Source organism: Haemaphysalis longicornis, unplaced genomic scaffold (genome assembly GCF_048455015.1).
Source record: "Haemaphysalis longicornis isolate Haplotype H1 unplaced genomic scaffold, Haemaphysalis longicornis Haplotype H1 scaffold_2, whole genome shotgun sequence".
Taxonomy (NCBI): Eukaryota; Metazoa; Arthropoda; class Arachnida; order Ixodida; family Ixodidae; genus Haemaphysalis; species Haemaphysalis longicornis.
Genome location: NW_027526295.1, coordinates 214,577,984 through 214,597,897, shown reverse-complemented (window position 1 = coordinate 214,597,897; position 19,914 = coordinate 214,577,984). Strand labels below are relative to the sequence as shown.

Sequence of the window (19,914 nt, the reverse complement as noted above, 5' to 3'; positions counted from 1 at the left end):
CAGTAGCCGACCGTTTCTTTGGACTCCGAAAATTCAGACTTGCTGGATATTCCGGACTTTCCCAAGGAACTGCCAGTTGCCCCATAGAGGTAATGTATATGAACAACGGATATTTCGGGCAAAACAAAGCCAAAAGTTCGATTTTCCAGACAAAAGTTTCTGCGACAGAGCCACGGTGAGACTCCAGGACAACGCCGTCTTGAATCCTAAGCCACCTGGCTAGCTTCAGATTGGATGGTGATTGGCTTGACTCCTTTGATTTTGGGAGCCATAATTTTGCATGAAGTCTGCTGCAGAAGGAGTCTCAAAAACCGGATTTGGGTCATACGTGGCCATTTTCTTTAGACACCAGTTTTTTTAGGCACCATGTGATGCTTACTTATAAGCCACATCACACGAAGGAGGAATTTTAGGCATGGAACCATTCGTGACTTCATCAGTCTTATTTAAAGGATAAAAAGTTTGTTTTTGCGACTCGCGGATTTTTCGGACTGCTCTTTTATTCAGACTATTTTTTGTTCTCCTCTAGGTTAAAAAAATCGGTCAGCTACTGTAATGTGATTCACAAGCAGAATCACAATTCTGGTTGAGACATAGTGGGCACACTACTTCTCATGTGAGTGATACGGAGGTGGTGAGCAGCAAAATTGCAATTCACACCCTCTTTTCATGAAAGGTAGTGGCAAATGAAAGCATTGTGAAGTAAAATTGAATGCTATAATGGATCATATCGGTAGAAAAACAAAAAAAAAGCACTTAAAAGCCAGCTGCCGTGAAGTGTCCGCATGAGCCAAAGATTGCTCCTATTGATAATCTTTTTCCCTATGTAGTTGGCCCTACATTAAACCAAGGAAGATACCTGCTGTTTACTTCATGAAGGGGAGCAACTATGGACTACGAAGTTCTGAATTGCTTTTGGAGGCTGTTAAGGTTGAGCATAACTGATCCAAGAACTCTTAAAATGGCACTCACCCTGCTGGCAACTCCAGACCGCTCGTCCGTGGGCAGAATGTGTTTTGTGATGACATTGTTCAGCAGGTTAAACACGTCCTGGTCACTGTCTGTCCCTACAGCACCTGGGAAGTGGAAAACACAGGCATGTGGTTGAACAGAGCCCACTTTCCAGCCTTTCAAAGCGTCTTCAGCACTGATGAATCAGCAAAACATTTTTGTGGAACCAGCCTCCCACCTAGCATGTAATCTACGATCCAATTTGTACAACTAGCATGGTGCTGGGTGTACCGGGTGCGTATGTATAACATCCATTCAAATTTCCGTTTCTGGCTAGAAGGGCTGTTGACAAGGTAATGGCAATGCAAGCAATTGAGCACATGGGTGGGTTGGGTCCAACCACAGCAAAGCGATATCCAATTTATTGTGCGACTTGCATGATTTCAGTTTGCACCAAAAGCAGCTGGAAAGTGAGAAACTAACTGCGGTTTACAGTTGTACACCAACAGACAATACACGTGTAACAATAGCTGTGGAGGGGCTGTTGCTGCGTGGAAAAGTTTATTTCATGCATACAAGCCTGTGCGATAGCTCAAGAAGTGTACGCACTGATCTCGTTGAGGTCCCTCAGGTAGAGCGCTGCGCAGCCGGGGCATCCGCCAGCACTGCTGTCCTTGATGATGTCACGCAGGACGTCGCTGTTCCGTTTGCTGGCAAACACACTCACACTACTGATGCCGGTCTGGAACTGGAGCGACCGGGTAACCATCCTGTGGAGGAACAGTGTGTTGCCAATGTGCTGTTCAACGAACGTCAAAGTTGGACTGCGTCACTAGGTTGTGGAGCCGAGAATACAAATATCGCAGCAATGGAGGTTTTGGAAAGCACGAAAACAGCCACCCGAAACATTTTTTTTCTGCGAGCCGCAACTTGTGCCTCCACAAATCGTGAAGGAGGAAGAGGATTGGAGCAGCTTGTTTAAAGAATCCCTGGACAGGGCTCACTTTTCTGATTCTTTTTGTCCATCCTGTTCTTTTTTCACACCTATAAGCACCGCAAAAGTTATAACTATCGTCAGACTTCACGGCACGCAATGATTTGCTGACTGCATTCTATATTCATTTTTATTCTCGACATCATTTTTGTTCCATTGTTCTCTAATTATTTATTATATATATTTTCACTGCTGCAACAGAAAGAATCAACTAGAATCTGGTCATTGTGATGACATAGAAACCCTAACAGAGCACATTCCAGCACGGGCAAAATATTTTGAGCGAATTTCTAAGTTGTCTGATATGCACTGAGCCATAATATTTGGTTCACATAATTGCATGAAAACTTGTGCATAATGAATGTCCATAATTAACATAAAGCACAATCTTTTAATAACACAATCTTGGGACTCCTGGAATGAGCAAAGTATGTTATAACCAAAACCTGGGCAAAGATGTTATGCCAAATTTAATCCATTCTTCCTTTCTAGAACACCATAGCATCTATTGCGTCGATTGTATTTATTGGGCACGATTGCGCTTCAAGTTAGTTTCAACCCTGTTGTGCGTACCATAGTTGTAGTTTCTGCCATAGAGCTGAGGCACGTACATTATTTTACCCATTCACAGCAAGTAAAAAACTGCTGCAGTGCCAGCTTGGACCATTTCAGGAGACGTATATGCTCTGAGCATGTGTATTCGCTGTCTACAAAAGGCTTCAGCTAGGTTTTCTACTGTGATCGGATTGTCTGAATAAACCTTGTTCGTGCACGTGCTAGACTTACGCCAGAATTTCGCTTTGCAGGTTCCTCTTGGCTTCATTGTCAATGACATCTGCTGAAGTGTCCAGCACAATGAACAGGTCCGTGGGGGTCTCGCATTCAGCTGGATAGAAAAAAAAAAGAGAAACAGAGCAAGGCAAAAGAAAGAGGTTTCAAAACTGGACACAGTGCAAACAGGCCAACCCCTGCTGGTGCAACTGAATAATCTCAGTACATTATAAGTGTTGCTAATGGCGCCTTCCACATCGAAGTGACCAAATAAATCATCTGCCTCACTGATATGAATCATGCCTGACGATTTAGGGTACGTAAACAGGTTTGTTACATTTTAAACCCACTAGATGCAATACGATGCCTGCATGCCAATGTAGTGAGGCAGCCTAAGGCAGCCAGCCTACTTGAAGGAACCACATATGAGTGCGTCTTGTAAACTCCCATGCTTGAACGTGTAACAACGAAACCGCTCCTATCATGGCCACGCTGACACAGGCCAATGAATGAAACCACCCTGACAAAAACTTCTCAAGCTCTAAAAAGTTATACTGCAGCTTTAGCCATAAAATCTTCATGTTCGTGGCACTCTGACATATATGCTCAGAGCTTACACTGCCAACAGCCAAATATGGGTCTCCTATGCAGGTCGTAGCAATGGCATCCGCAAAATAGGATGCACCTGTGAGAGACATCATCTGTCCGAGCTTATAATTTATGCTTGGCAGGGGAAGACAAGAACAGAAAGAATTTACTTACGCTCATTTTCATTCACTCCAGATGGGCACACATCACGGTCAGAGGACTCTGCGGTAGTAAAAATCATTGGGAAAAATGAGCAGCACCAAGAGAGTACGTCACTGCTACATGTGCGCAGACGGCTCTAGCAAACTGATTGCCTTAAAGGGAAGGTGAAGCGGTTTTAGAATTAAAAGAAAAGTTGACTAGCAGCAAGTACACATTGAATAGTTCATGTGTACGAAATATTTTCGCAATACATGCAATAGAAGCGGCGCAATGAGCAAACAAAAGTGGCCCGATGCCCCGCCCCCATCTCGCCGCGGGATGCCGGAAGACCGAAGAGCGCGGGCGAAAACCGGCTGAAAAACGTCATACCTGGACTTCCGGCCAGATCGGCCGCCTCGGCCATGCTCTTTTCGCCGTGTTTCCTTGTGAATGATACTTGTTGTTGTTGTGGTTGATAGCCCTCATTTGTACAATTTTCGTGTTCAAAAAGTATGCACGAACGCCAAACGAGGCATACGTTATCATGCCGTATTCCTAAGCAGAATAATGCCACGCCGGGATGCTTGAGAACATATGGAAGTGGCAGCCGAGGTGGCTGTGCTTGATGACAGAGAATATACTACACTACGTTAAATACTTTGTAAACCGCTCCAATGCGTTTTTTTTTTATGTGACGGACGTGAATGTTCACATTAGATTCTAGATTTAGGAAGGATGGGGAATAATGCTGTACTTTCGCCGGGAATGTTTCGTTCCATTCCAGAAACCAAGTCACATTTGTTCAGGAAATACTTGTTTCGTTAAACGCGTCGGTTTTCTTTCCCGATGGGATCAGGACAGTGTTCAAAAAAACAATTTTTTGGCGAAACTAAAACAAGGGGCCAATCCTGATAGAAGTTCTCTCCCGGCTGAGAGGTAAACAGTATTCCTACAAAGTAAAAGAACCAAGACAACCAGATTACTTATTTTGCAAGTATACATGTCACGATAAGGTGATGTTGAATTAAAAAAAAACACCACTACGAACCACCACCGTGCCATAATTTGTGTTGACTGCGGGGGCCTAATTTTTTGCCCAAGGTTCCGTGTGGCTGCATATTATAACCTGGCAAGCACTTGTTGTCACTGAACCTCAAGTGTGCTCCAGTGATAGTCGGTGATATATATAAGGATGATACTAAAAAAATTAGGAGCGGAGAGTAAATATACGGCCTCTGTCCGAATAGCGCGGTAAATGCTTAAATCTAGAAATGCTGAAACAGGCCAACGATTCATTATCACAAACGTTTGGTGATTGTTACCTAAGGTAACGTAACTACAACGTAACTGCCTTGTCCGACTGGTCTGTTAATTATAACGAGGTGGCCGTAATATTGTAGCAGAATGCGCAACGCACAAGCAAAAATCAAGCCCTACTACAGCCAATAATGCTGAGCAGGCATCAGTATGCTGCAGTGTTTTCAGAATAAATGCATGTGAAGCAGTAAGACGCCACTCATCGAAGTGCAGCTATAGCAATCGCGGAGGCGCCGTAGCGCCGCTGCCGAAATGGCGCGCGCGTGTGGGTCTGTGTACGGGGATGAGTAACGGGGCTGGGGTGGGCGACAACGAACAAAGGAAATGCGGAAGCAGAGTCTGCTTGTTGGTTTATGCGTGTACCGGCAAGATGTGTCTCGCATATACGTTTACAGTGCATGAACGCTATTTTTCCGTGCAGTGCACGTACGTGCTTTTCGCTGGTAGATTGTTTATAAAGCGCCCATTCTTCGGCATAAATGGTTTTGTGTATAATAAGAAACAGTTAAGGCAGTACCTAATATTAACATACGGTATAAAATCCCCCTATGCTGGTTGCCTAATTCAAAAATATTTTGATGGAACCCACTAGTCGACGTCACAGTCACTGCTTTGGGGTTCTCTGTCGTGTAAAGCAAATTTAAGCTCCAAGATAATTGAAACAACAGCACGGGAAATTATAAAACAAACTTCCAGTCATGTGCGAAAATTAAACTGCAAGCTAAATTGCCGCAAAGGCAACCGTGCGATCGTTCGCAATGCTTCCGACAACCCGCGCGGCAGAAGAGTGTCCTCCTTTGACGTCATGACGGGCGCAACCAATCAGGGGCGTCAAAAGACGAAAAGCGCGCGTCTTTCAAATGGGGCCGCGCTTTTTGCAAGATAAATGCCACTTGGACTCATGTACGATAAATTTCAATGTGATATTCGGAATCAGCGCGCAAGAAACTATATAACTGTTAATCTAACTCAATTTTTTTGGAAAGCGCTTCAGCTTCCCTTTAACATCGTGAACATCTGTCGGGCGTTTTAAATGAATTTACACGTAGCATCGCTAGTGAAGTAAGGCACATTGTATTATGTATGACCTCTAATAGTCGAAGCTGCTTAGTGTTCAGAATCATTGTCTTATCTTGTTATCTTCAGGCATATCTGTGTGTGACAGTGATTTACATTAACCATTCACTAAACTACGTTAGTATTTTTCTTGAAATATAGACGTAATGCAAGACGCATGCATTTTATTCCTGATCAGGAACATTATATCCAGTAAAAAGATGTAGTTGTTGCAACTAATGCATGCAAACCTTGATGTTCTTACCTGAGTGAGTACATAAACGTCAACTGTTCATCTGGTTGGAAGACAGAGCTTTACGGCTTATGACTGATCCCTGCTTTTAAGGTTGGCACCAAGAAAGTAGTTCGCTGGAGGCGTTTGTTATTCGCCACCACCAATATTTTCTTGCTTGTTGCTCTAGCGAACTTTACATCAATGAAGTAATTATAGTAGTAGCTCGAGTGTACAATACTACCTGACAAGACATTTTTGCTCTCAGCCAAGTGTCACTTCACTTATTTCTCGCACACTGAAGAGTGATCAATTAAACACACACACGTTTACGTGCACACATGCATGAACGCACGCACGAGGTAAACACACGAATTGACATCAAAGTAGCTAAATCCCCATGTCAATGAAATTCCGGTTTATAAGTGCATAAATGTAGGTATATTTAGAGTGGCAGGCTAATGAATCTTCCCTTAAAACAGTAATTATCCTGTGTGTTTTTTTTTTTCGCAAGAAAGACACGAGGTCTAAGCTAACTACATTCTCGAAGGTGGGATATAAGAACAGGCAAGCTTTGCTCACAAGCTCATCGTATTGCTTTGTTCATCATAACTTTTAATCAGAGGCTTTAGGGGGCACATTTAATTCTACTACAGAATTTAAGCTAGTCGTTACTTAAGGCCAACCATTCTTTTAATTGTGTAAGGTTAACATACGCGAGGTGTGCGCCGAGCATTTACACGAGACTCAAACATAAACAAAAGCAAAGACAACCTATATGTAGGGTGTGCATGTCATTTCAGTCTACCTACATGTCTTAACACTGTAGTCTTTTAATTGAGAACTTTAAGTGAACTTTACTGAGCGCATAAAGGCCATCTTTAAGGAACTTGTCCTCTGCTATCAGCTCGTGCCTTGTCTCATATTTTATTTTTTTTTTCTTCGCCTCTGTTTCTTGCCTTCTTTTCAAACATGAGCGCATTTTCATCTCCACAAATAATGTCCTGACTTTGTCTCATCTTCATAATGCAACAGCTGGAATGCAAGTGAGAGAGCGGACTCTAGGAGGAGAAATAAGCGCCGACCCCTGTTGAGGTCGCCCAGTTTTTCCTGCAGGAAGCCCATGGCTTGGCCGACCCGCTGGGCGACAAAGCTCTTCTTGCTCTCGACGCCCGTGACGAGTCCCAGGTGAGCGAGCGTCAGGCCAAAGTTCTCGATCTGCTGCCGCATGTCACGGTTGTTGAGCCGGCTGAACTGCTCGGACCGCTTGCAGTGGCTGAGTGTCTGCGAGGTGCCCGTGGCGATGCCCCTGGGGCCGTAGTAGAGCCGCAGCACAGTACTCAGGTTCCATGTGCGCAGATCCGGGTACTCGTTCAGTGCCATGCCCAGGATATAGCCTGCAGCAGGCCGTGTCAATCGGAACACATTTCGTCTTCATTTATTTGCTTGGTACAGCACACAAGAAACGAGATGTGAAAATGGGATTTGATAACGGTGACTTTCAACCAGAAACGGTGACTTTTGGCCAGAAACTTTTGGCCAGAAGGTCAGTGAAGGTGAATAAGACTTTGCTGCACAAATGATTCAATTAAAAAATACTTCATGCTCATTTTAGTGGGACAGATGTGTCTATTTCATTACGGCCATCTTTTCACTTCCATGCATTCTGAGTTGTTTTTTGTGAGCATTTAAAAAAGGCTGTCATTTGTTTAGCCATTGCACATGCCCTCAGTTCGCATCATCTGAAGGCATAACCTTAAATTTATTTGTATGAAAAAATTGGGTAAGATGGGGTGCCGCTTTGTAACACATATCACCAAGCCTCTGTAACAAATTTGAATTGTCTACTACACAGTAAAAAAAAAGACCCACTGGTTGGCTTTGCTCCATTGAATATTCAGTCTGAGTGTGCGATCTGACCAGGTATTTTGACCTGTACTGTGCCACCACAGAAGTCAAGGGTCATACTCGTATTGCATTATGTCACAGCACAGACCAAATTTTTCCTGTTGAATTGTATGCTGGGCCTCACCGTTGGCTTGTTTTGCCTTCCTCAACCACAGTTATTGGTAATTGGGGTCGTAGCAAAGCAGACTCATGGGCATTTTTATGAGTGTTGTAAGATTATGTAATCTGCGTACATTAGTTCGTAACCAAGTGGGCTGTCCTGCCGGCTACCTTTCGTGGTGGTCATGTGGATTTAAACCAACTTTGCTACCTTTCTGGCACCATACTATTCATTAACACAAACAGAAAACAGCAAGGCACAAGACACCTTTGTTCCACACCCCGATGTACGTACACAGGCACATATTTAGCTTTCCCCCCGCTATTCACAGTTAAATTCACAGTTAAAAAATTGGCCGCGTATCTGCTCCTTTCGTTGCAAATGCCGTCAAAAGACGATAGTCTATATCGACTTTTGCGAAGTAAATGCCTCCCTTCGCTTTCCCGCTCACCTCTCATGTTGTTCCTCTTGCGTAGCGCTCCTCCCAAGGTAAAGACGCCAAAGGTTTGCTTAAATCATTTTAAATTTCCCGCGTTCCACTGCTCCAAACCGGGTGCCTCGATGCGAATGCTGCCGTACGGCGAAGACGCGCGTTAATCGAGGTGCCCTACTTCAGCGTTTATAGAACCGCGTTTCCCTACTCCACGTGCGTTGCAAGCAGAACGTAGAACCTACCTAGTGGAACCTTGCGTAACTGTTGCCGGTTGATTTCTTAAAATGGCCCCAGAAGCTATAGTGGCGCGGGCGACAGCAGGCGACGGCGGAGTGAATTCTTTTTCTGCAGTTGATGAAGTATTTAATTTCGCAAATTCAAGCAAGTTTGATTTTTTTATAAAGGAACACTGCAAATATCACTTCTGTATTGATTTGTTGTCTCATATTTGCATAATGTCTTGTTCTTCTTCAACAATGTTGACAAATATGAACATTCCACCGGACATAGACGGGTAGATTTAGCTGTGACTATATAAGACTATTGCGCAGGCATTGTTTTGCTTTGGCCGGGTGGCTGAATCGGGTCACAGACAGACAGATGGACAGACATACAGACATACAGACAGACCAAAATTTCTGTGTTTAAGTAGCCCAAGAAAGACTATCGTCTTTAAAAAAATTCTGTGCTCCCCTTAGCAGCTGTAGAAAATGTTCATCAGTACCCAGGCCTGCTGTGAAAGACAACAGTGCTAACCTTCGAAACGTGCCAACAGATGATACAAAACATTTCACAGTAAGTGCAGAAAATTTGGCAAATACAAATGAGATGTGCATGCAGTTTTTCCTAACCAACGACTTGGAGTGGTGCTGTTCTTGAAAGTAGCTGAAGCATGTTGTGACTCACCGTCGATGGCGCCGGCGATACCGGCCATGGTGCATGAGGTGTTGGTGTCCTGGTCCAGCTTGTACTCAAGGAAGCAGCCGTGCTCCAGCCACTCGCCCCGCAGACCCACCGTACTCCGCATCTGCCGCTCAGGCAGCAGGGAGGCCACGGCCAGCAAGTCTGCGAATCAGAAAACACAGGCGCCGGTCGAAAACATGCACCAATAGTTTTACAGTGAGCTGCAGGCAATCACTGCGACATTCGCCAGTATTTTACCGCTAAAACTTTGTGAGGAGGGCAGGAGAACAGAAACAGAGACGAAGCGGCCACTGCACTTTTTTACTACCTAAAATTCCTGTACCTTCATTTTTAGTTCCTGCCGCTTTGCTACCCTTGACATGCAGTTATGGTCTAGTCCACTTATAACAATATCCAAGTGCCAAAGACATCCCATCGTAAAAACCGATGATTGTTATATGCGGGTTGCTAAATAAAAAGACGGAGCAGAGCTCAAAACATTTTACTTGCAGGCAAGCGAGGTTGTACTGCTACCTATTTGTGGAAAAGAAGCCACACTCGGTCTCACATTTGTTTGCTGCACATAAAGCTGGCGCACACATTTTTCAAGAGCATCTATAGGTGCTTCACCTCGTTGAGCGAAAAGTCCTTGGTGGAAACGAAGACCCTGAGAGACTATCATGACTATCATGTGTTGAGCCTCCTGCGAAGGTGCTACTCGAGTAGGCTGTGCAACCGCGTCTTCAGAGTTTATCACTGCCACTGCTGTCCGCAGCACGTATCTGCGCAACAATCGCCTCTTGAGGAACTCAGATGTTTCCAAAACACCGGCCCTGACGTCTGATACGCGGAAAAATGGAGGTAGTTGAAAAGGCACCCAGTCAAAGTCAAAGCAGCAGGCACGGGGACTACTGGACCAAAGCCGCGACATCATGAAAGGGGTGTTTGGAAGGAGAACTGTTCCCCTCCTCCTCTCAGTTCCTCGTAAGTGGCGCAGTTGACTCGTTTTCAAAGGGGTGGACGGGATGCGAGGTGTATATCGGCGCATGGTGTAGGCGTGGTTGGCGTGGAGAGCCGGCGGCAGCTCGCATTTTCGGTGCTTGCTGTAACCGGATTCAATCGTTATATCCGACATCGCGGCACTGGAGCATTGTAATAAGCGGTTTATTTTCCCATGGAAAGCATACAAAAGCGGTCAGTGCCATAGCTGTTCATCGTTTTATCCGATGTATTGTTATAAACGGTATCGTTATAAGTGGATTCAACTGTATTACCATACTTCTAGGACACGACAATGTATCCAACATACAGACTACATGTCCATTTTCGTTTGCGCCCTGCCCTTTAACCTAGCTCGTGTGTACCATAAGGGACATATTAAGCACATAATAGTGGAACAAAAAAGATCTACCACCGAGAAGAGGGGGAATTTGAAACAAGTCGTTTTAAATTCAATTTTGTCTGCAATGAATGCCATTTCTTGCAGAGCTGGAGTGGAGTAACGTACGAGCTGCCTACCTTTCAAATAAAATGAAATTGCGTGTTGCCTTAATGATCACTGTAAGACAAATGTGCTGCCAGCATTTTATTAGCTGACTGACAGCATTGGCAGTTCCCACAAACATTTTGGAAATACATCGAGCCTTTTTCCCCCACAAATATTGCCAAATGACCTACACATATCGTAAAATTGAATGACCATTTTCAAACATCTCACTGGAACGAATTCCTCTGGCATATGCATATCAAAATAACATTTTTAAATATATATGTCACAGATTCTTGATGTATGTTTGAACATATTAGTATCCACATTTTTACATCCTCAAAATGCATTTAAAAGTTCAGTTAGCAGTTTTACGTCTGACATGCTAAAGCTACACTTGGGTAACGAGGCCTTGTGTATGGTGGTACCTTAAAATGAACTAAGTCAAACATATCTTTCTTGATAAGCCCTTAATAATGAGCCCTTAATAATGATAATGAGACCCCGTTGTTGAACACGTGTTGTTTGTTTTCATTGTCGCTATAGCTTGCCACTGCGTGCAAATGGTATCTGTGCTCAAATTTGGTCTTGGTTTTGTGTATGAAAATGCGTCTTTGTATCGGGCTGAGAAGCTTTGTTAGTGTTGTTTGTTTTGTTGTCTACCACCCTGTAACGGCCCCACTGGGGCTAACAGTATCGTTAAATAAATAAATAAGCAACTAATATTGCATACATAAGCGTTTTGATTTTCTCTTACATCAGAAGAAATATTTAGGAAGGTCACACTATATAAGACTTGAAGGTAGCAAAGCTGTACGCAACCTTCGCTATTATCACGAAGGTTTAAGTCCACGATTGCAGCTGCCAATCTGCTTCTTCTTCACTGCCACAACGACCTTTACTCTATCATTGTTGCTATAAGTGTGAGCTTCTTTCATTTTTTTTGGAAGTGATAATCACTGGACATCACCTTGGAGGGGCGTAGTATATGACGTGTCTTTCTCATTCCGAGCAAGTGTTGCCACGATTACGGTGAACGCTGGAGTTTTTTTGTTGCTTTTTTTTTTTGCCAATCTTGGCCACTCTCCCTAAGTGGCTATGCTTGGCTTGAAAAACATGCGCCGGGGACGCTAGGCGGTCGCCACGAGGCACGGACACACGAGTGCTCGGTGTTTTCTTAGTTTTTTTAATTACTGCCGGGCGGTCGCCGCAATCTTGGCCAATCTTCCTAAGTATGCTTAACTTGAAAAACGTGTGCAGGGGAAGCTGCAGTCATCGCAAAGCACGTGCTCACGTGCGTGCACTCACGAGCGATGAGTGTCCTCGCAAAAAAAGCACCTTCTTGGTATTTTTAGCTGCACTCAGAAAAAACTACGATTTGCTAAACAGGTTCGCCGTTAACAAGGAAGAAACAGGTATATACGTTGGGCAGATATTTTGAGCCGATAATGTCTTACATGGCAGGAGAGGGCCTTAGCCAAACGTAACACATTTCATCTTGTCAGATGTGCAGTTGCTGCAAATCATATCTCCCTCATTAAATCTGCACGAGTGTATCTGCACGTGCGAGCTGGGGAATTAACCAAGCTTTGGTTTTTAGTCACCCTTTAACTTAAACCCCGTAGAAATCTTGATGGAGATACAAGTCACTCACAGCCCAGAGTGGCCGCTGGAATGGGGTTGAGGCTTCCGTCGCTTTCGTTTTTGACGTCCTGCACATTCAGCGCCTTGAGCACGTCCGGGATGGACTTGGGCTGGAGGTCCTTGTGGGCGGCGGCGATGCCGAGAAGAGTCCTGCCCATGGCCACGACGGCGCCGTCCTTTTTGCCCGTCACGCTGAGCACGCCTTCTTCGCGAGGCCGCTGCCGCTTCTTGATGTCGTCGTCCTCACTGCGGGCATACCGGAAGTCAGAACTAACTCCACAGAATCGGTACGGCTTATGTGTGCACAAAGTTTGGCTGTACTATCCTAAATTTCTGGCAAGGAGGTTTGTCGCATTGTATGGACACGTGGTGTTGAAAGGAATACCGAATAAAACCCGAATAAATACAGACAGCTGTCCATTATTTCAACAGAACAGGCTTTCCATTATTTCCACAGAAATGGTTCATTGAGCAGAAAAGCTGCGGCGTTCATGGTGTCTGTAGTGGTAAAATGGCTCCAAAACCCATGTGGCAGCAGAATTCTCACCAATACCATCATTTAAATGATTCCAATTCTACAGACAACATGGTAGTAAAAACTAAAAAAAAACCAGCACCAATTTAATCGCAAAATCAGAAAACATAGCTTGCAGCAAAACTCGAAGAAGCACTCGGGGGTGTTCAAATTCTGCATTAATGCTTTGGCATTCACAACTCATAATAGGCACCTAGGTGTCATTGAAGTTTTGTTTTGTTAATTTTTCTTCTTTATATTGTATTTTTATTTGTTTTGTTTTGTTTTTCAGCATAAAAATGCACAAATGACGCAAGCATAGTGTGACGCAAACATAGTGTGACCGGAGCTCGTATGCACCGGTTTTCTTTGCAATGTAGCATGATTTAGAAAGTTTCCCTGTTAAAAATTTTTTTAATTGGCCCCTCTTTCCCCTGGCCAAGACCACGCAAATGTCATGTACTAAATATTCAAATGTTAATGATAACTCCCAGTGCCACATATTTGACTGATATTTGCAACTGAACAGGCATCTAACTCGTGTCTCTGCACATGGCCGATTGATTTAAACTTCCACATTATGCCAAATAGATTTGATTTGCCAGAAAGTAAACATTCGTTTAATACGTATGTTCTGCATGCTAAATGGTCAAGTACGCGTTGGGAAGAAAAAGTTTGCTAGTTTGGTCGACGCACCTGTGCCACTGAACCATTATAAGACTGCCACGTGACGCCATCACTTGTGAGTGGACTGCTACTCTGTTCCTTTCAAGAAAATTAAAAGAGCGCAAAGGACGAGGACAAAGAAACACAGTAGACGGGACGCGCGCTCCCTGGCAGCGCCGCGAAAGCTGGCAAAGTTGTGCGCGCGCATCCCTGGGGATGCCAGAAAAGGGGCTGCCTGTGGTAAAAAGCACGCACTGCGTTATGTGGATTGCGCAGTGGCTGCAGTATATGAGTTGCCACTGGACTGCGGCAAGTCCTATATAGGACAAACCGGCCGATGTGTCAATGACCGGGCCCGCGAACATGAGCTGTCCCTCACAAAGGATTCCGGTGCGAATCTTCCGGCGCACTGCGCAGAATGTAAATGCGTGCCTCTGTTTAATCAGTTGAAGATACTGGGCCGCAGCAGGGATACGGTGGCACGTGAACTTTTGGAGGCATACCATATTAAAAAAAGGGGCACAGATTGTGTCAGCCAGACATCGGTGTATTTGCGGGAGAGTGAGTTCCGCCTTTTGTGCCGTAATCGGTAGCGCGCATGTGGCTTGCCTTTTTTAGGTCTTCTGTGCGCAGGCGCGCCCCTGATGTATTTACATTTATATGTGGGAAGGGTTTTCGAAATCGCAGTGTCTAGAGTTACGTCCGACGGAACCCAAAATCGAAAACTAGAGTTACGTCCGACGGAACTTTAAGCCAGTTTCTAAAGTTACGTCCGACGGAACTCAGAATTGAAAACTAGGGTTACGTCCGACGTAACGTTAAGCCAGTTTCTAGAGTTACGTCCGACGTAACCCAAAATTGAAAACTAGGGTTACGTCCGACGGAACTTTAGGCCCATTTCTAGAGTTACGTCCGACGGAACCCAAAATTGAAAACTAGAGTTACGTCCGACGAACTTTAAGCTGCTTTCCAGAGTTACATCTGACGGAACCCCAAATTGAAAACTAAAGTTACTTCCGACGGATCTTTAGGCCAATGTTTTGAGTTACGTCCGGCATAACGTAAAGCACAAAAAATTTACAGCTCTTGAAGACTCTTGAACCAATTTACATGGTTCAAGACTAATTAATAGGGTTGGGTGTCAGTTAATATTTCAACCCGATTAATTGGCATCGATTAATTCGACTATGCATAGACGAATATGTGCGAACTATTTCCTTCAAGAGAAAATTTCAGCTTTTCACTTCAATATCATTTTGCTGGCATCTGAATATAAAGTGACTGTTTGCTCCATATCACAAATGGGCATAAAAACCACCCACTCTACCCATAATAGTAGCGACTTTGATAAAATACGTTTTTCATTAATCAGCCAGATCAGTTAACTAAAATGTATCGACATTTTTTGTTCTGTGAAGAAATAAAGGAGTACCAGGGCATTCGCTTTATTATCACTAATCAATTATTTATTATTAGTGGTAGGTAATTGATCGAAAACCTTCCGATTAATCGATTAATGCTTTAGTCACGATTATTTGTTTTAACCAGTTCAAGCTTCTGAGCAACAGAAAGAAAAATGTCATGGTGAAATTATACGCAAGCATGTCGAGTATAATATTCGTGTTCAAATAACCCGCCTTACGTCAAGACAGAAAACGAGGCCAGTATGCGAAAAACAGACGGGAAAATAGCTACTCAATAATATTTCATCGACAACTCTTATCTCAATTCGTGTATCTTCATGCCACAGGGCAAAATTTCAAATAAAAACTACAAATATACACGGTACAAAAAACGACCAGTGGGCAATTATACATACCGTTTTGCCGTTGTATAAACTATTTCTGTAGTAAGAAAAGCGCGATTAATTGGCGCCATCGGCGGGCGCTGATGTTCCTGTTTCTAGAAAAAATGTGAGTGACGAACGAGCTGATAAGCGTCGCGTCCGCATCATGCGCCGTGATGATGACGTACTTACCTCATCCGGAATGTGTCTGAACAAGTGTATGAGCATATTGATCTGATATGTACTACTACATAATTATTTTTGGTCATTTTTTTTCTAAAAGAAAAACCACACAACCGAATAATCCATGCATAATCGAATTAATCGATGCCAATTAATCGGGTTGAAATATTAACTGACACCCAACCCAATTAATTACTCTTGAACCATGTATATTGGTTCAAGAGTCTTCAAGAGCTGTAAATTTTTTGTGCTTTACGTTATGCCGGACGTACCTCAAAACATTGGCCTAAAGTTCCGTCGGACGTAACTTTAGTTCTCAATTTGGGGTTCCGTCAGACGTAACTAGAAACCAGCTTAAATTCCGTCGGACGTAACTCTAGTTTTCAATTTTGGATTCCGTCGGACGTAACTCTAGAAACGGGCCTAAAGTTCCGTCGGACGTAACCCTAGTTTTCAATTTTGGGTTACGTCGGACGTAACTCTAGAAACTGGCTTAAAGTTACGTCGGACGCAACCCTAGTTTTCAATTCTGAGTTCCGCCGCACGTAACTTTAGAAACTGGCTTAAAGTTACGTCGGACGTAACTCTAGTTTTCGACTTTGGGTTCCGTCGGACGTAACTCTAGACACTGCGTTTCGAAATAAACTAGTTGGTAGTGAGCGCGCGTCCCGTCTACTGTGTTTCTTTGTCCTCGTCCTTTGCGCTCTTTTAATTTTCTTGAAGCCATGAACCAACTCGCCCAACAATCCATTTTATTCTGTTCCTTTCTGCTCGATTGCATTGCGATATGACGTCGACGTGACCCAGAGGATACAAGTAACTGCCGTAAATAAAATGCCTATATGTGTACCTTGGTGCCTGTGACTAAAAGGTACCTTCAGGCTTAGCCCTTTACACTTTACATCGTTACACCTTAGGCTTAGCCCACTGGCCTCCATTCTACCTAACGGTATACTACATTCAAAGTATAATCTGCCTTAAGGCTACCAAAAACTAAAGTGTTTCTGAAACTATACTTTATTTGCAAATACACTCCAGAAAACGTATGCAAACATCCTCAGCTTTCTGGCTTTGCGCAGCTATCACAATTCTTTTAGTCCAACAATACAGTTCAATATATCGTGTGAATTTTTGCATTACTTGACTGATGGACTCGGAACGTGCGTTCGGGTAAAATACATTCGTAGCTTTCATGCATTGTACTCGTCGTGTGCACCTTTTCTTACTTGTTCTTTAGACATGTTATAACCATCACAGAAATCAATAGGACCACTTTTTGTCTGCACCCACGCTGACTATAGTGCCTCCGTTCCCTCTCTTTCGTTTTTTGCGCCCATCTTGATACTGTTACGCGTAATCGGGGCGTACGACTACGGCTCCGTATCGGTGATATAGCGCATGACTGGCGCGCGGCTTACAAGAGTATTGCTTCCATTCCGGCGGAGAGCCACACGCGAAACCAAAACTGTTTAATACATGGCGAGTAGATAAAAACGACGGTACAGTAGAACACTGGCGTGCGAAAATATGACAACTCAATTGGGCAGAGTAGCGTCCTGCGGCCGAGCCCAAACAACGCACTGAGCTATCCCAAAGACGAGCGCTTTTATAATCGCAATTGCTCCAACAACAGGCGTCAAACGTGTTCCAACACTAAGAGCAGATAGCCCAAACAAACAGACATATTCGCTGAGTCAGAGAGGCGACGAGTCAGACACCGCGCGCGTCTATATTGGCACGCGCGCATGTGCAGGAGGGCCCTTGGGCAGCGCCGAAGTGTCGAGGCCTCACGGACATTCAGGGTTCTTTCGGTATGCGGGCTTCGCCGGAGAACACTCAGCTTCCGCGGGAAAGCCCGTCGGCGAGTCGCGTACGTTGTGCGCTGTCGAAGCATGGGCGCCGCTTCAATACACGCACACCACAGTCGATTCGCAAAAATTAAACTAAATTGTGAGAAACACAGCACTTTTACTTTGCTCTCCATTCACACTGGTTTTCGCCCTCCCGGTTTCATTGAATTTGTTCGAACACGCCTGCATAACCCTGCAGACGGCGTCAGGGTGCCCACATGACGCCTACAGCTCACCTGGCCGAGTAGAGCTCGAAGCGTGGCTCCAGCGTCTTGTTCACATTGTGCGCCATGCTGTACATGAGGAAGCAGACGTCGTCGTCCTGGCGCTGCTGGTCGTCCAGAAGCACGTCGGGCGTGACCGCGGGTCGGCCCAGGTTGGCCATTACGGCTTCCATCACCTGGTGCAGGACGTTGCGCGTCCGGTCCGCGTTGCCCACATCCTTGATGGCAAGGTTCTCCCACACGTAGTCATCATGATAGAACCTGCGCACCCGCGACCAAGCAGACATCGCGCTTTGGTGTGTGTCTCCGATTGGAGCGCCATTCTCTGCCAGTGCGTAAATACACGGCAAATGTTTGTTTTCTCGCAAATTAAAGGTGCGATCGGTCCACATGCTACGCTCCATTGCATTTTCGGAACTGCTTCATCACAGCGTACTTTACAGGATGCTGCGCGCAAAAAGCATTTGATCCAATTACTAAGCGAACTTGTGGTTCGTAAAGCTAAAAAAACAAGAAAAAAGGAAAAAAAAAGGAAGGATAAACGGCAAAGAACACATGGTTCGCTTCACGCTTTGTGCGTAGCTTCTCCCCTGTCAGGCCGTAGCCAAAATGGGGAAAGAGGATAGGCCCCTGCAGCATGGCTTCGGCCGCAGCGCTGCACCGGTCAAGTAGCATGCTAGCCTGCTGGCAAACTCAGTTTTAATAACCGAGCTGTTTAAGCTAGAGCTTTGTCCGTTGGCGTTCGCAAAAAAAAAAAAAAAATGGCCGCGTATCTGCTTCTTTCGTTGCAAATGTCGTCAAAAGACGATAGTCTTTGTAGGCATTTGCCAAGGAAATGCCCCCTTCGCTTTCCCGCTCACGTTTCATGCTGTTCCTGTTCCGTCGCGCTCATCCCGAAGTAAACACACTAAAGGTTTGCTCAACGCGATTTGAATTTACCGCGTTCCACTGCTACAGGCGGGGTTACTCGATGCCAGCGCTACAGTACGGCAGAGACGCGCGTGAATGGAGGCGGCCCACTACAAGGTTTATAGAACCGCGTGGCCGTGCTCCACGTGCGTTCCAAGCAGAACGTGGAACCTAGCTAGTGGAACCTTTCGTTGCTGTTGCCGCGTGATTTTTAATACGCCGCCAGGAGGCGGCGGTTTTCTACAGTAGATGTAGAATATCATTTGCTATCGAAAAACCAAGCACCCAGGAATTTTTTAATAAAGGAACACTGTAAATATCCCTTGTGTACTAATTTCCTGTCCTATATTTGTGTAATGCCTTGTTCTTGTTAAACAAAGTTGACAAGTATGAACATATAAACCGGGCTTAGACGTTAACATTTGGCTGTGAGTATATAAGAATATTGCGCAGTGAGCATTTTACTTTGGCCTGGTGGCTGAATCGAGTTACAGACAGACAGACAGACAGACAGACGGACAGACAGATCAAGATTTCTGGGTTTAAGTAGCCCAAGAAAGACTATCGTCTTTAAAAACAAGAAAAAACGCCCTCGGTGCGAGGCGCGGTCGACCTTTGCGTAGGAAAACCCGAGCCCCGCCTAGCTATGACGTTTTCGCGCGTGCCGGCACCTCGTGACCTTCGAGAACACCCTGCCAGCGTTTGGGGCGTGATCTCTCGCGCGCTCTTCTTCTCGCCAGTTCACGTGCGTTCGCGACTGAAGTTGGGAGAACACAACAGCTCGCGCTAGACGCCGACTTCGCCAAGCCGCTGGCCTCGGGTTCTAGCACGTGCTGACGTAGTCCACTTTAAGAGAGGTGTGAAAGCCTGCGGACAAAACGATCCGGGCCTGCCAGTCATGGAGAACTTTCAGGAGCAAGTTCGGAAATCCATGTGAGGTCCCACTGCCGGATCTCCGACGAAGGGAGAGGAGCCGCCAGCTCTGCTGTTTCGTCAGCCTTGCACCACTAGTGCAAGCTGCACCAGTTTTCTTTTTGAGTGCTAAACTGGAACACAGGTTGATTGATGGTTGTGCAAGGTTGAGAAGATCTCTCCGTGCCCGTGTACCGCATCCTAATGCAGCTAAGGCAGCCCAACCAATTTATTTCTCGAAACTGGGATTGGGGGGGGGGGGGGGGGATTCAGTTTTGAGCACGCCTTATAACATCTCATGCTCAACAACGGGGAACAGTCGTACTGTCCCCACCACGGTCCGCGT

The 19,914-nt window shown here is 45.0% G+C and overlaps 1 protein-coding gene across 1 annotated transcript in view; it reads right to left on the bottom strand.

Moving 5' to 3' along the window:
• Positions 1-19,914, bottom strand: part of LOC144169879 (uncharacterized) — a 45,601-nt gene that overhangs the window by 11,364 nt on the left and 14,323 nt on the right. The window contains exons 4-11 of the mRNA XM_077699287.1: positions 17,760-18,008; positions 12,535-12,770; positions 9,398-9,556; positions 7,136-7,447; positions 3,479-3,526; positions 2,732-2,831; positions 1,561-1,721; positions 973-1,076 (exon numbers count right to left, since the gene is read on the bottom strand). Coding sequence (XP_077555413.1) covers positions 973-1,076; positions 1,561-1,721; positions 2,732-2,831; positions 3,479-3,526; positions 7,136-7,447; positions 9,398-9,556; positions 12,535-12,770; positions 17,760-18,008 — 1,369 coding nt within the window. The remainder of the gene's footprint in view (positions 1-972; positions 1,077-1,560; positions 1,722-2,731; positions 2,832-3,478; positions 3,527-7,135; positions 7,448-9,397; positions 9,557-12,534; positions 12,771-17,759; positions 18,009-19,914) is intronic.